The sequence below is a fragment of the Geotrypetes seraphini genome, chromosome 1 (genome assembly GCF_902459505.1).
Source record: "Geotrypetes seraphini chromosome 1, aGeoSer1.1, whole genome shotgun sequence".
Taxonomy (NCBI): Eukaryota; Metazoa; Chordata; class Amphibia; order Gymnophiona; family Dermophiidae; genus Geotrypetes; species Geotrypetes seraphini.
Window position 1 is genome coordinate 32,467,768 of NC_047084.1, and position 14,384 is coordinate 32,482,151.

At 43.5% G+C, this 14,384-nt stretch overlaps 1 protein-coding gene across 4 annotated transcripts in view; it reads left to right on the forward strand.

Annotated features, from left to right (window-relative positions):
- The window catches only part of SCAMP1 (secretory carrier membrane protein 1), a 153,287-nt gene that overhangs the window by 118,219 nt on the left and 20,684 nt on the right, over positions 1-14,384 (forward strand). For all 4 annotated transcript variants that reach the window (XM_033929462.1, XM_033929444.1, XM_033929437.1 and 1 more), the window contains exons 6-7: positions 2,170-2,329; positions 11,048-11,149. In XM_033929462.1, the coding sequence (XP_033785353.1) occupies positions 2,170-2,329; positions 11,048-11,149 (262 nt within the window). The remainder of the gene's footprint in view (positions 1-2,169; positions 2,330-11,047; positions 11,150-14,384) is intronic.

A 14,384-nucleotide genomic window follows, 5' to 3' on the forward strand; every position in this document is an offset into this window, starting at 1 on the left:
GAGGGTTCCCTGAAGTGCGCTAGGCCATAGCTAAGTTATATCCCATGGCATCAGAATTTTCCAAGCGCTTAGTCCTCCGAAGGTGGATTCGGCGGTGGCTCAGGTCATTAAACGTACCTCTTTGCCCTTGGATGGAGGGGTTGTCTTGAAATATGTCCAGGACAGAAGAATGGGTTTTGTCATGAAGCGTCTTTTTGATTCCGCTGCAGCGACCACTTCCTTTGTGGCCCGGGCATGTCATACCAAACTCCGTCAGGATCCTGAGGAGGTTGTCCTTCAGGACCTTGACTTCCTGATTTCTGGAGTAAATTATTTGGTAGATGCACTCCATGAAATCTTGAAAATTTTTGCTAAGCTGGGAGCTTATTCAGTTTCTGCAAGGAGAAAGTTATGGATTCTCTTGGTATGCAGACCTTGTGTGGTTGATCTTGGAGAGGGGTCTGCGTCTTCCTTGCCATCGGAGGTTGCTCACGCAAGGCCCTACTGCACTTCAAGATCCAGACCACTTTAATCTTGTGGCCTGGCGCTTGAGCAAGTGGCCTTGAGGGCAGGGGTTATTCGTCTGCGGTTGTCGCCACACTCTTTCAGAGCAAGCAAAAATCAACTATATTGGCCTACGCGAACACCTGGAGGTGCTTTCAGGCTTGGTGTGCAGGGCTCATGTTCTGGACTTCCTGCAGGCTGCCTCAGGAAGGGTATGGCAGTCTCTTCTCTCCGTGTCCAGATTGCGGGACTTTCCTGTTTAGGTCCCTCTTCGTTCAGGGGTTCTCTGGCATTTCACCCGGACATTGTCCAGTTCTTGAGGAGAGCTGGGAGGCTGCGGCCTCCCTTACGACCGCCGTGTCCGACATGGAACCTGAATTTGGTCCTTCGCTCCCTAACTTGTCTGCCCTATGAACCCCTGGATGGCTTCTCTGAAAGAGTTTACCATTAAGACCATTTTTCTTGTGCCAGTCACTTTGGCGCAGAGTGTCTGAGCTTCCGGCTCTGTTGTTTAGAGGTCCTTTTCTTCACACCACTGTGTCGGCGGTGATTTTGAGGACTGTGCCTTCCTTTCTTCCGGAATTTCCCCATAAGAAATAATGGAAACTCAAGACAATTCGTTCCACAACCCAAAAACTTTAATACAAAATATTATACGCACAGTGGAACCTTGGTTTACGAGCATAATTCGTTCCAGAAGCATGCTCGTAAACCAAAATACTCGTATATTAAAGCGAGTTTCCACATAGAAAATAATGAAAACTCGCTTTGATACATTCCTCCCCCCCCCCCGTGGCCAGCGGAGCTGCTCCCCCCCCTACTCGCAAAGGCCCCCCCTTGCTAACCGGCATCCCCTGCCCGAACAACTTGAACACCTCCCCCCCCAACAGGACGTGCCGGTGCCGCTTGAAGATCTTCCTGCCTCTGCCGGGCCTTGAGCATGCATCTGTGCATGCATCTGTGGGCTGCGTTCCGATGCCAGACGGGGGGAGGGGGAGTAAGTTCAAGTTGTTCGGGCGGGGGGTGCCAGTTTGCACGGGGGTGATACCGGTTTGAGCCGGGGGGGGGCTTTGCAAGCGGGGGGAGCGATGCCAGTTTGAGCGGGGGGTGCTCGCAAATCAAGTCAACACTCGGTTTGCGAGACAAGTTTTGCTCGTCTTGCAAAACACTTGCAAACCGAGGTTTGACTGTACTTGTATTGCAAGACCTCACTCATTTAGAATAGTCACTACACTCCCGGAGCATCAGAGAGAGAAGAACCATCGGCTCAGTTGTGATGATGTGACGCATGTATACTGTATGTAATCATATTGCAAGACTTTGTTTAGAACAATCACTACACTCTTGTAGTGTCAGAGAGAAAAGAACCATCAGCTCAGTTGTGATGATGTGATGGGTGTATACTGTATGTACTTGTATTGCAAGACCTTGCTTGTATATCAAGTTAAAATTTAATAAAATGTTTTGCTTGTCTTGCAAAACACTTGCATACTAAGTTACTTGCAATCCAAGGTTTTACTGTATTTTAATATCTGATAGTTACCATTAAACCTCAGTCTAAACAGAAAATGCTACTGCTTATAAGATTGCCTTCAATTCTTCCCCGAATGCACAATAGCAGAACTTTGGAGCTATTTGTGGACCTGAACCATAAGTTTAATATAAGAAAATCTTCTCTTCCCACAGTTCACACAGTAACTTTGTTTCTGAATATCTTTGGCTGTTTGGCATGGTTCTGTGTTGATCCTGGACGAGGGGTTGATTTTGGATTGGCTATTTTGTGGTTCTTACTCTTCACACCATGCTCATTTGTCTGCTGGTACAGACCACTCTATGGAGCCTTCAGGTAAGACTGAATTTGGTGTTTTAGGATAACAAATAAGGTACCGTAATAGTCCTGAAACATATGTTGCATATAAAATATATTCAGCTCAGAGACGGATTAAACTAATGATTGTATTTGAGGGGTGACTCCTCTGGCTAGGCTGAAGTTTTATATGTTGTTGCATAGGACATTCTGATTTAGTTCTCTTGTCCAAAAGAGCTAATAGAACTCAGGCATGTTTAGATTGTGCTGTACATAAGCCCTAGAGAGGGAAGGAAGTTGCATGCTAGTATCCATAGGCCTGAAATTTCAGCATCACTGGAAGGTTCAGGTTTGGAAGGCATGTCCCTTTTAGTCCTCAGCAAGCATGGATATTTGAATAGCTCGTGCCTTGTCTGGATTGGGATGGATTGTCAAAAGTAGCAAAATTATGGGTAAATAAAGCTCGTACACTTGTGTATTCATGTATTGTATTATGTAGTAAATAATGACAGATAAAGACTATTATTGCCTAATTACTATGCCCAGCAGCATTGTTTCTTGCACATAAATGTGCATACAGATTCTCATATGGAAATGCTGATATCACATATGCAGAGGTGCTAGCTGCTATTAAATCTTTGGTAACGCAGTGGACCCAGATGTCATCTTATAAAATTTTAGTGGGAACCCATTTAGACCCTTATTCTAGTGCAGGGATCTCAAAGTCCCTCCTTGAGGGCCGCAATCCAGTTGGGTTTTCAGGATTTCCCCAATGAATATGCATTAAAAGCAGTGCATGCACATAGATCTCATGCATATTCATTGGGGAAATCCTGAAAACCCGACTGGATTGCGGCCCTAAAGGAGGGACTTTGAGACCCCCGTTCTAGTGCAATAGGTGAGACATTCTAGACCATAGGATTATTTCCCACTACTCGCATGAGCTGCAAAAGAAATCCATTCCAGGTTTCTCACTCTGCCCCCAGAGTACATCACAGGCTAGTTTAGTGCCCATTTGGCCTTTATCTGCATGATGGCAGATAAAGGCCAAATGGCCCAACTAGCCTGCCCATCCACAGTAACCATTATCTCTTTCTCTTTCCAAGAGATCCCACTTGCCTTTCCCAGGCCTTCTTGAATTCAGACACAGTCTCTGTTTCCACCACCTCTTCCAGAAGACTTTTCCACGCATCTACCATCCTATCCAAAAAAAAGTATCACCTCAGATTACTCCGGAGCCTGTCACCTCTTAACATCATCCTATGCTCTCTCATTGCAGAGTTTCCTTTCAAATGAAAGAGACTCAACTCATGCACATTTATATTACTTAGGTATTTAAATCTCCCCTCTCCGGCCTTTCCTCCAAAGTATACAGATTGAGATCTATAAGTCTGTCCCCATATGCCTTATTTCAAAGACCACACACCATTTTAATAGCCTTCCTCTGGACTGACTCCATCCTTTTTATATCTTTTTAAAGGTGCGGCCTCCAGAATTGTACACAATATTCTAAATGAGGTCTCACTAAAGTCTTATACAGAGGCATCAATATCTCCTTTTTCCTACTGGCCATACCTCTCTCTATGCAACCTAGCATCCTTCTAGCTTTCACCGTCACCTTTTCAACCTGTTTGGCAACCTTAAGATCATCACATACAATCACACCCAAGTCCCGTTCTTCTGTCGAGCACATAAGTTCTTCTCCTCCTAAACTGTACCATTCCGCTGGTTTTTGCACCCAAATGCATGACCTTGCTTTTCTTAGCATTAAATTTTAGTTGCCAAATTTCAGACCATTCTTCAAGCTTCACCAGGTCTTTTTTCATGTTATTCACACCATCCAGCGCGTCTACTCTATTGCAGATTTTGGCATCATCCTCAAAGAGGCAAATCTTACCTGACAACCCTTCAGCAATATCATTTATAAAACTATTAAAAAGAACAGGCCCAAGAACAGAACCTTGAGGCACACCACTGGTAATATCCGTTTACTCAGAGCGATCTCCATTGATCACTACTCTCTGTCACCTTCCACTCAACTTGTTCCTGACCCAGCCCGTCATTTTGAGACCCATCCCAAGGGCACTCAGATTATTTATTAGACTTCTGTGTGGAACACTGTCAAAGGATTTGCTAAAATCTAAATACACCACATCTAGCGCGCATTCTCTATCCAATTCTCTGGTCACCCAGTCAAAGAAATTGATCAGGTTTGTGTGACAAGACCTACCTACGAGGGAAAATGCAATTCTGGACTTAATTCTAAATGGACTACAAGGACAGGCGCAAAATGTAGTAGTAGAGGGGACGCTAGGAACCACTGATCACAATATGATCCGCTTTGACCTGAATGCAGGGACAAAGCATCGATCCAGAACGACAGCCTCGGCACTGAACTTCAGAAAAGGGAATTACGAAAGGATGAAACTCATGGTGGGGAAGAAGATCAAAAAGAGGATAAGTGCTGTAAAAACGCTAGAGCAGGCATGGACCCTTTTTAAGGACACGGTCATCGAGGTGCAAAATCTATATATACCGCGTATCAACAAGGGATCCAAGAGGAAAAAGAACAAAGAACCGGCGTGGCTCACTGTAACGGTGAAGGAAGCGATCAGAGACAAGAAGACTTCATTCAAGGAATGGAAAAGGTCAAAACAGACGAAAACTGGAAGAAGCACAAACAGCATCAACGCAGGTGCCATAAAGTGGTAAAAGGGGCCAAAAGAGACTATGAGGAAAAAATAGCCAAGGAGGTGAAAAACTTCAGGCCGTTCTTTCGATATATTAAGGGAAAACGACCCACAAAGAAAGCAGTGGGACCGTTGGATGATCATGGAATAAAGGAAGTGTTAAAGGAAGACAAAGTCATTGCTGATAAACTGAACACGTTTTTTGCATCTGTATTTACCAAAGAGGATATACACAACATACCAGATCCCGACAGGCTATACGCTGGAGGCGAAGACGGGAAACTGACAAGGTTGACGGTCAGTCTAGAAGAAGTATGCAGACAGATTGATAGGCTTCAGAGTGACAAATCCACAGGACTGGATGGCATCCATCCGAGAGTCATAAAAGAACTGAAAGGGACTATAGCTGAACTACTTCAACTAATAGCCAATCTGTCAATAAAATCAAGAAAGATTCCAGAAGACTGGAAAGTGGTGAATGTTACGCCGATCTTCCAAAAATTTTGAAGGGAGATCCAGGAAACTAAAGACCGGTGACCTCGGTACCGGGAAAGATGGTAGAGGCGCTGATAAAAGACCGCATCATTGGTCACCTCGACGGACATAATCTGATGAGGACTAGTCAGCATGGCTTCAGCAAAGGACAATCTTGCTTGATGAACTTGCTGCACTTCTTCGAGGGAGTAAACAGGCAGATAGACAAGGGCGACCCAGTTGACATTGTATATCTGGATTTTCAGAAGATGTTCGACAAGGTTCCACATGAACGACTACTTCGGAAGATTGCGAGCCATGAAATCAAGGGTGAAATACTCATGTGGATTAAAAACTGGCTGGTGGATAGGAAACAGAGGGTGGGGGTAAATGGACAGTACTTGGACTGGAAGAGTGTAACCAGTGTGGTGCCGCAGGGCTCAGTGCTTGGATCCGTGCTCTTCAACATCTTTATAAACGATCTGGACATAGGTACAACGAGCGAGGTGATTATATTTGCGGACGATACAAAGTTATTCAGAGTAGTGAAGACACAGGGGGACTGCGAAGATCTGCAACGTGACATAATCAGGCTCGAGGAATGGGCATTGACATGGCAGATGAGGTTCAACGTGGATAAGTGTAAAGTGATGCATATCAGTAACAAAAATCTCAGGCATGAATACAGAATGTCCGGGGCAGTACTTGGAGAGACCTCCCAAGAAAGGGACCTGGGAGTTCTGATCGACAAGTCGATGAAGCCGTCTGCACAATGTGCGGCTGCGGCAAAAAGGTCAAACAGAATGCTAGGAATGATAAAGAAGAGGATCACAAACAGATCGGAGAAGGTTATCATACCACTGTACTGGGCCATGGTGCACCCTCACCTGGAGTACTGTGTATAGCACTGGTTACCGTACATGAAGAAGGACATGGTACTACTCGAGAGGGTCCAGAGAAGAGCAACCAAGATGGTTAAGGGTTTGGAGGAGCTACCATACAACGAAAGATTGGAGAAACTGGGCCTCTTCTCCCTCGAACAGAGGATATTGAGAGGGGACATGATTGAAACATTCAAGGTACTGAAGGGAATAGACTTAGTAGATAAGGACAGATTGTTCACCCTCTCCAAGGTAGGAAGAACGAGAGGGCACTCTCTAAAGTTGAAAGGGGATAGATTCCGGATGAACGTAAGAAAGTTCTTCTTCACCCATTGAGTGGTGGAAAACTGGAACACTCTTCCAGAGTCTGTCGTAGGGGAGAGCACTCTCCAGGGATTCAAGACAGGGTTGGACAGGTTCCTGCTGAACAAGAAGTGCGCTGGTAGGGCTAGTCTCAGTTAGGGTACTGGTCTTTGACCTGGGGTCTGCCACGTGAGCGGACTGCTAGGCACGATAGATCACTGGTCTGACCCAGTAGCGGCAATTCTTATGTTCTTACCTCTAGTGAATCCATGTTGCCTCCAGTCCTGTAATCCTCAGGATTTTAAAAACTTGATCATTCTCTATTTTAAAAGCATTTCCATTAATTTGCTTACCACAGAAGTCAGACTTACCGGCCTGTAATTCCCTACTTCTTCCTTACTTCCACTTTTGTGGAGAGGGACCACATCCGCCCTTTTCCAGTCCTCTTTTTTTCTGCAAGCATGACTGCAGCTTTGGTGATTCTGCTGTCCCCATTTTATTATTTTAATTCAATGTAGTTGTGGCCCTTTCGCAGGTATTCTTGCATTTGAAATGGATTTGAAGTTCTGCCTGCTTGACATCGGTCTTTAGCTGGCAGGCCAATCCCTGGGGTACCTGTTAGCCAGTCTGCTTAGTCTTCCTTGGAGCTCAGTGCTGTCCCTGACCCAGTCTTGCTGCCTGTTAATCAGGGGGGGAGTTTCGAGCATAGACTGTGTAGCGCACTTAGGGGGCTCAGCGTTGGCTGCGTTTTCGCGCTTCTGCCTGTCCTGGTGCGCATCTGGTGGTCCACAGCAGTGGAGGCATAGTCAGACAGTAGAGCTTGACTGGCAGCCCGAAGATTAGCTTGGAGGATGAATTTCCAGCAGTGTGGCAATGAACTCTGAACCGGCCATTGAAAAGGTACAGTACAGTTAGTTGATAGGCTCCAAAATTGATCTTTAAAAAGTTAATTTTGAAGGGTTTCCTAGTGTTCCTCTGTGTTCCCCCACCTGAAATATGTTATTTTTGTAATTTTTAAAGTTCAAGAAATGCCGTTTTTAGCACATTTTTGGCATGAATTCAGGTCCGGCGGCCATTTTGAATTATCTTTTTATAAACTTTTCTCAGCTTCTATAAAATTCAAAATTTTGCCTGGAAAACTATTGGAATGGAGTCCTTAGGGTCTCCTAGTATGGATTCATGCCAATTTGGACAAAAATTGCCACCTTTTAGAGCATTTTTGCACCACGTGCCACGGTCGGGGGGGGGCAGTAACTGCTGGTTTAGCACTCTCCCCTTCACAGAAGCAGGTGATTACATGCTCAGCTAGCCCGTTGGGCAGCCACATTTGTTTTTGGGGCTGGGCTCTGCAGCTTTGTCTGTCAGCCACGAGATGGACCCTCTGCAGTCTAAGAAGCGCAAGTCTAAGTCATCTAAAGGTGACTATGCCCCAGGGTCCAAATACCTTTTCAGAATTCATGAGATTTTGTTGGAATGAATCTTAATCCAGGGGTCCGGCTGCTGGATGTTCTTCTGTTCCCCCTGCTATGAATCTCAGGGGCTAAGTGGCCTCAGTGGCTCTGTGCTTCCGCCTACACTGTATGTTCTCCTTCCCATACTGTTTCAGGGGTTTCAACAGCTGATCCTACCTCCCTGATCCTTTTTGGACAGTGCTGCATTCCCGGATTTGGGAATCCGGACCCGAGTGCTGGATCTGCAGATTCCTTTGGGGCTCCGGATCCTAGAGATGATCCAAGGGTCAGGCGATTGTTTAAGTTTGAGGCTCTACTGGATCTAATTGCTGCATCTTTACAGGAGTTGAGCATGGATTCCAGCCCGCTCCTTTCATATCTTCAACTACTTCTTCCTGACTCTACAGCGTTTGCTTGCAATCTGTGACCTTTCCTGGCATCCAGATATGAGTTTGTGATTCCAGAGCAGTTTGACTCTCAGGAGGATCCTTTACAGAATGCTCAGGCTATGTCCATCTTGCATCCTCCGGTGCAGGAGTTTCTGCAGCTTTTGTGGCAGCCCAAGGGAGGTTCCCTGATGGCTCAGCTGACCCAGCACACCTCTCTCCCTAGTGACTGGACAGTTGTGTTGAAAGCTATGCAAGACAGCTGGGTGGATGTGATTCTCTGGAAAGTTTGAACCAGCTAATTTAGGCATTGGAGCTGCAGTGACCATGTCCTTGGTGGCATGCGCCTGTCTAGCTCAGCTATGAACACCTTTTCCTCAGCTTTGTTGGCTGGGATGGTTGATTTGTGAGTAGTTGTATGAGGGTTCTTTTAAGGTGAATACCCAGGTCTAGGGTGTTTCCAGAGGGGGAGGGGGAAAGGTCACCATTTGAGAGAAGCCTAAGTCTGACAGATGTGTTACAAAATCAGAGGCGGCCCCAGTGACCTTGGGGTAGTCTGTGAAATTAAAGTCCCCTCGGACAGTGATTTGCTGTTGAGACATAACCAGGTTGCTGATAGTAGTCAGTAGCTCATTCAGATCACTTATAGAGGGGAGTGTGGGGCTCTATAGATTAAGATGAATATGGATTTTTTATTGTGACTTATTGAAATTTAGGCATTCGGTTGTTTGCAGAGATTTGGCGTTGATGAGTCGAGGATTTAGATCTGATTTAATAATTGCAGCCACTCCTCTACCCCTTTTTTCTACTCGTGAACATGCAAAGGCTTGAAACCATCTGGACAGAGCGAGCCCAGGGTGGACCCCATCATTGTCTTTCAACCACATTTCTGTGATTAGAAGATGTCCCATGTCTTTTCAGTGCATCAGAATGTATGAATGGGAAACTTTTGAATTAGGGTTGAGGGACAGGCATGTGATGGATAGGTTGAATCCTCTCCTTTCACAAAGTGGGATACATTGGTGACAGACACCTTCAAGGACTTGGTCTAGATCAGTTCTTGGTTGGTGACCTCAGTGATTGTGACTATGACTGTGCAGTTGGTTTGCAGACTCTGCCTCCAAGGCATGCCTAAACAAGATCCCCTTTCAAAGGCTAGTTATTGTTTAGGAAGGCGCTAGAGAAACTAGTTAAGGACTTTGAGGGAAGCCAGGCTTCCAAGGCTCCCTGAGGAAGAAATATGTTCCTTAGCTAGAAAAGTAGGTTTAGGGGTTGATTCTTTCCAAAACTGTGGCCAGTTTATCCAGTGGGAGGCATCAACCTTCTCTACATTGTTTAAGACCCAGAAGGGTCTGCACTTAATAGGGCAAGGCACCTAGGTGGATTGTCTTCTTTCTTTGGTTCCAAGATTCTCAAGTGAGGTACAGTGTGCTTCCTCATCTGTTTCACTGGGGAGTAGACACACATTACCTCAGACCAACAGATGCATGATTTGGCTCTCTAGGCGTATGGAGCTAATGGAGTCTTTCTAATACATATATGGTCTGTTTTGTGGGTCCATGGTAAAGAAAAAGGCTATCAGCTTCACCTGTCTGTGTTCCTTTCTGCCTGATTGTTCTGCAGTAGGATTTTAATCTGATACTTGTTGCATTGGTAAGGCCAACATTAAGCAGTTGTAACATGCATTGAGAAGGACCTAATTTTGAAAACCATTTTCCTAATGGCTACTTGTTCACCCTGGCTAGTTTGAGTTGCAGGACCCCTTTTAAAGAGAGCCATTTCTTTCACAGTAAGTTTGGTATCTTTCTGTCCCATCATTCTTACCTAAAGATGGTTTTACCATTTCATCTCAATTAATTGCTCTATCAGGCTGGAGTAGTCTTAACAGGATTCAAGGAAAGGAAATTGTCAGTTAAGAAAAAATTGCACCTTTTATTTTAATTTGTATTGAGGTACAACAGTCTTTGGTGTGTTATAATAAAGTATCACTCTTGCTTTCTAAGAGTGGTGTATTTTGTCTTCTATATTGTGGATGCAAACAGTTCTGGTTATTGGGATTACAAAGCTATACAAATTAATTTTTGTTCTTAGAACTATATATATATATTTACAGAAAACCTTGTTGATTTGAGGAGCCAAATAAATCTATTTCTGACCCGCCACCAAATTCTCCAATTTCTGACGCTGTGTTGAACAAAACGTGGTTTAGACCATGGCCCACCACATTTCTGCTGCCTGTGCATCTTAGTATTTGTTGTGGATGCCATGAAGTCTGGAGCTGTTTGCATTCCTCACCAAGATTGAGAGCCCCTGCTCATTACGAGATGTGGACATTCAGTTTAAAATTAACACCTTTGGAGCATTTAGTTGAAAAACAGGATTAGTTGCAGCAGCTTTGGGCATAGCTTCTTGTACTATCTACCACAATATGTGAGCATCTGTGGGCAACAATAAATTAAATACAACTTTATAGCAATTTGTAGGTCAACAATATCGAAATATTTATGTGAGTTTGTTTAAATTGATTTTTCTTTCTGTAAAAATACATTTTTTTTCTATTTTTTCCTTCCAGGAGTGATAGTTCTTTCCGATTTTTTGTTTTCTTCTTTGTGTACATCTGTCAGTTTGCTGTGCATGTACTTCAAGCTGCAGGATTCCAAGGATGGGGAAATTGGTGAGTTATTAGTTTTTTTTCTGTATATAATAATTATATTAGTCTTGATGCTGAAATTTAAACATTTAAGCCCCGATTCTGTAAACTGCGCCTAACTTTAGGCGTGCTTTAGATGTCCTTGTTGTGCAAGTGCCAATCAGTGTTACTTAGGCGCTACATAGGCATTGTATAGACATCTTTAATGCACTAAGCGTATCTTAGGCATTTATTAGGCATGCGTTCCCAAAAACCCCATATAGACGCCAGATAGACGTCCTTACGATGTTATCATTATTTCAGGACTGTAAGCTTTAACATAATTAACCTAAAGTATACCATCATTAAAAGGATAATAAAAACACAGTATACCATGTTTAAAAGGATATTTATATATTAGTTTCAGTGGGAGTTGATCTGGGAACATCAGCATGGAAGGGGGGAAGCTTCACTCCTGTGCTACACAGAAACTTGTATAGCAATGGTATCATTAGCTCCTATAAGAAGTGTAAAGCATAGGACTTTGAGCTCCGTATAGGCTTCAGATAGATGTGGTTTAAGCTCCAGAAAGGCTTTAGCACGATACATGCTATTTAGGTCATCCAATCAGCTTTCTCTGGGCATCCCACAGATGTTATTTGAGAGAGGTTTTTAGAAGCGATTCCTTGCTCTAAATAACACTCTCTGTCATGAAACATTGCTACAATCAGCTCATTCTTCAAAGCAAACAGAAAGCCCATAACTTCAATTGGCCAAGCTTAAAAGCAGAATAAAACACAGACCTGAATGTGGTTTCTAGTTCATTGCAAATGAAGGTATGCAGCTGCACAATGATGACCTCATTGTGACATCATCAAAGTGCACCTGCAAAGTAGAATGCCACAAGTAAAAGACAGGCTGGGAATTGAACTCATAACCTCTGGAAGATCAGTACAGCGCTTTTACTCATTGAGCTATAGCACCTTCCACTCCAGTTTCTCTGACTCCCCTGTCATATCATAGCTTAGTGATCTGCTAAGGTAAAATCTGCTTAGCTATCATCTCACAGTTAGCTGAGTCAAAAGACTGGTAGCTCAATGGTTTAAAGTACTGCTTTCATTGTCCCAAAAGTCAGAATCTCAAGTCGGGTTCAATAAATGTGACATGGATTAAAATACTGCTGTTTTATCAAATGCAAACTCAACTTTTGGAATAGATTGTTTCTAATATTGTTAATGTTGTACTGTTTGAGATGAAAATTAGATGTGATTGGTCTGTAGTTTGTCATTTTTATTAAAATTAGTATTTTGTCAGCTGAAGGACATGAGGGAGTCGAACCCAGACCAGGCTCACACCCCAACCTTCATTCTAACCGCTGTGCTACAGAATCAGCCATAAAATCATAGCAATTCTAATGGATTATACTGTGCTGTTTAGGCATCCTTTGGGCAATAGTATCAGCATGCTTGCGGCTCCGTAACACAGCGCCCGAAGCATGCCAAATCGGCTGCAGTTCAGCATATCTCAAGTTGTCTGGGTAGGAAACTGAAAGAAGCCACCAAGTTAAGGCACCTGGTTCATTTTCTCCACCTCTCATCTAATCTTATGTTCTCAAATATTATGCTGGTTGCAGGCTGTGAGGCAGGAGACATGCCTGTTACCCTGTTTGCCACCTCCACCCCCCCCCCCCCCCCTTTGCAGCCTGGGCCTCATGGAACACTAGATAAGACAAAGGTCAATGTGACCAAGTAGCTGAAGTGGTGCTTATTAAGTAAACACTAATGTCTGGCTGCTACTCAATATAAATAAGCACAAGGTGAAAAATGGTAATAAGATTTTTATTGCACAGTCCAGGAAAGCAGCATGCAAGTGTAATATCAGGCAACAGCAGTTCGATGAGATGGATGACAGGTATGCAGAGTAAGCCACTCCTAGGTTCAAGTTGTTACTGTGGTAGAATTGTTAAGGTCCCAGAATCTGCTCCTGGTAGGAGAAGGCAGGCTGAAGAAAAAGGAAGATGGATTGAGACAAATTAAGAGTTGATTGGTGAGTTTTAGGCTGTCTTTTTGCGCTAAATCCACACATGCGATAGCTACTAACGCATCCATAGGATAACATGCATGCATTAATCTTTAGCACACGTTAACAACACCTAAACTGTGTTGCTTCAGCGCGTGGTAAAACTTAATGCGTGCATGTTATCCTATGCACGCGTTAGTAGTTAGCGCATGCGTGGATTTAGCACACCTTTGTAAAAAAAAACTCACCAATTGACTGTTTTCTCAGAAAATCTTCTATAAGTACACCCTTCTGAAGGAAAAAAAGTGTGAAACATGTTAGTATTCTGAAAATGTAAATAATTCATCACAAGGGCAAAGAAAGGTTGCAGTACATCATTCTCACCTATTCTTTCTGTTTTGGGATTTGAGCTTTGTCCAGGTGCAAGCTGTGCTGAACCCAGTTTGAACAGACCTGCTCTGGCCTCTGGGAAACACAAGAGGAGTCAGCCACTCTGTGAGCCTAAAATCAGGAGAAAAACGGGAAAAAAATTAAGACAGACATTTGTGGCAAAAATAACAAACAGAAATCTTGGGAAAATATGTCACACCACAGTCTCAGAATAACAGCTAGAATGAACAGAAGCAAAAAAGCTGTTCCTTTTTTATAATAAGGATGCCTATCAATTATGACTCTAAAATGATTTACCTTAACTCTATGAGGAAAAGCACTGCTTCCATCTTCCCAACATCATAGGTTCCACATATTTATGTAACTTGCATATCCATTTTGCTGGCACCAAAGTTTCAAACAGCATGGAGGTTTTTTCAGCCAAGACTCCTGGAACCAAATTATATCATCACTAATTCTCAGACATGCTAATGACCCTGTGGAATGGAGAGTTGTGGCAGATATCAGGAGAACATAAAGTTAATGGAGAATCACCATAAGCAATAACACAGAATGGGAGTCCAAAAGAAGAAATCAGTTCTGCCTGAGCTTTTATCTAATAAAGACACCTAAGTAGCTAGCAATATATCATTCTCACCTAGATTTGTTCCTAGAAAGATGAAAGAGGTTAGACAAACATCAAAATTGCAAATTACTATAGCTGCTAATGGTCCTATGAAATGGAAAGTTGTGGCAGATATAGGAATGAGAAGTTTAAAAGATAATCAAGAAAAGTAAAGTCTCAGAAATAAGCATTAACACAGAATAGGTGTCCTAAAAGAGAAAACACTGCTCTTATACTAAGGATGCCTAAGTAGCATCTGACGTCATA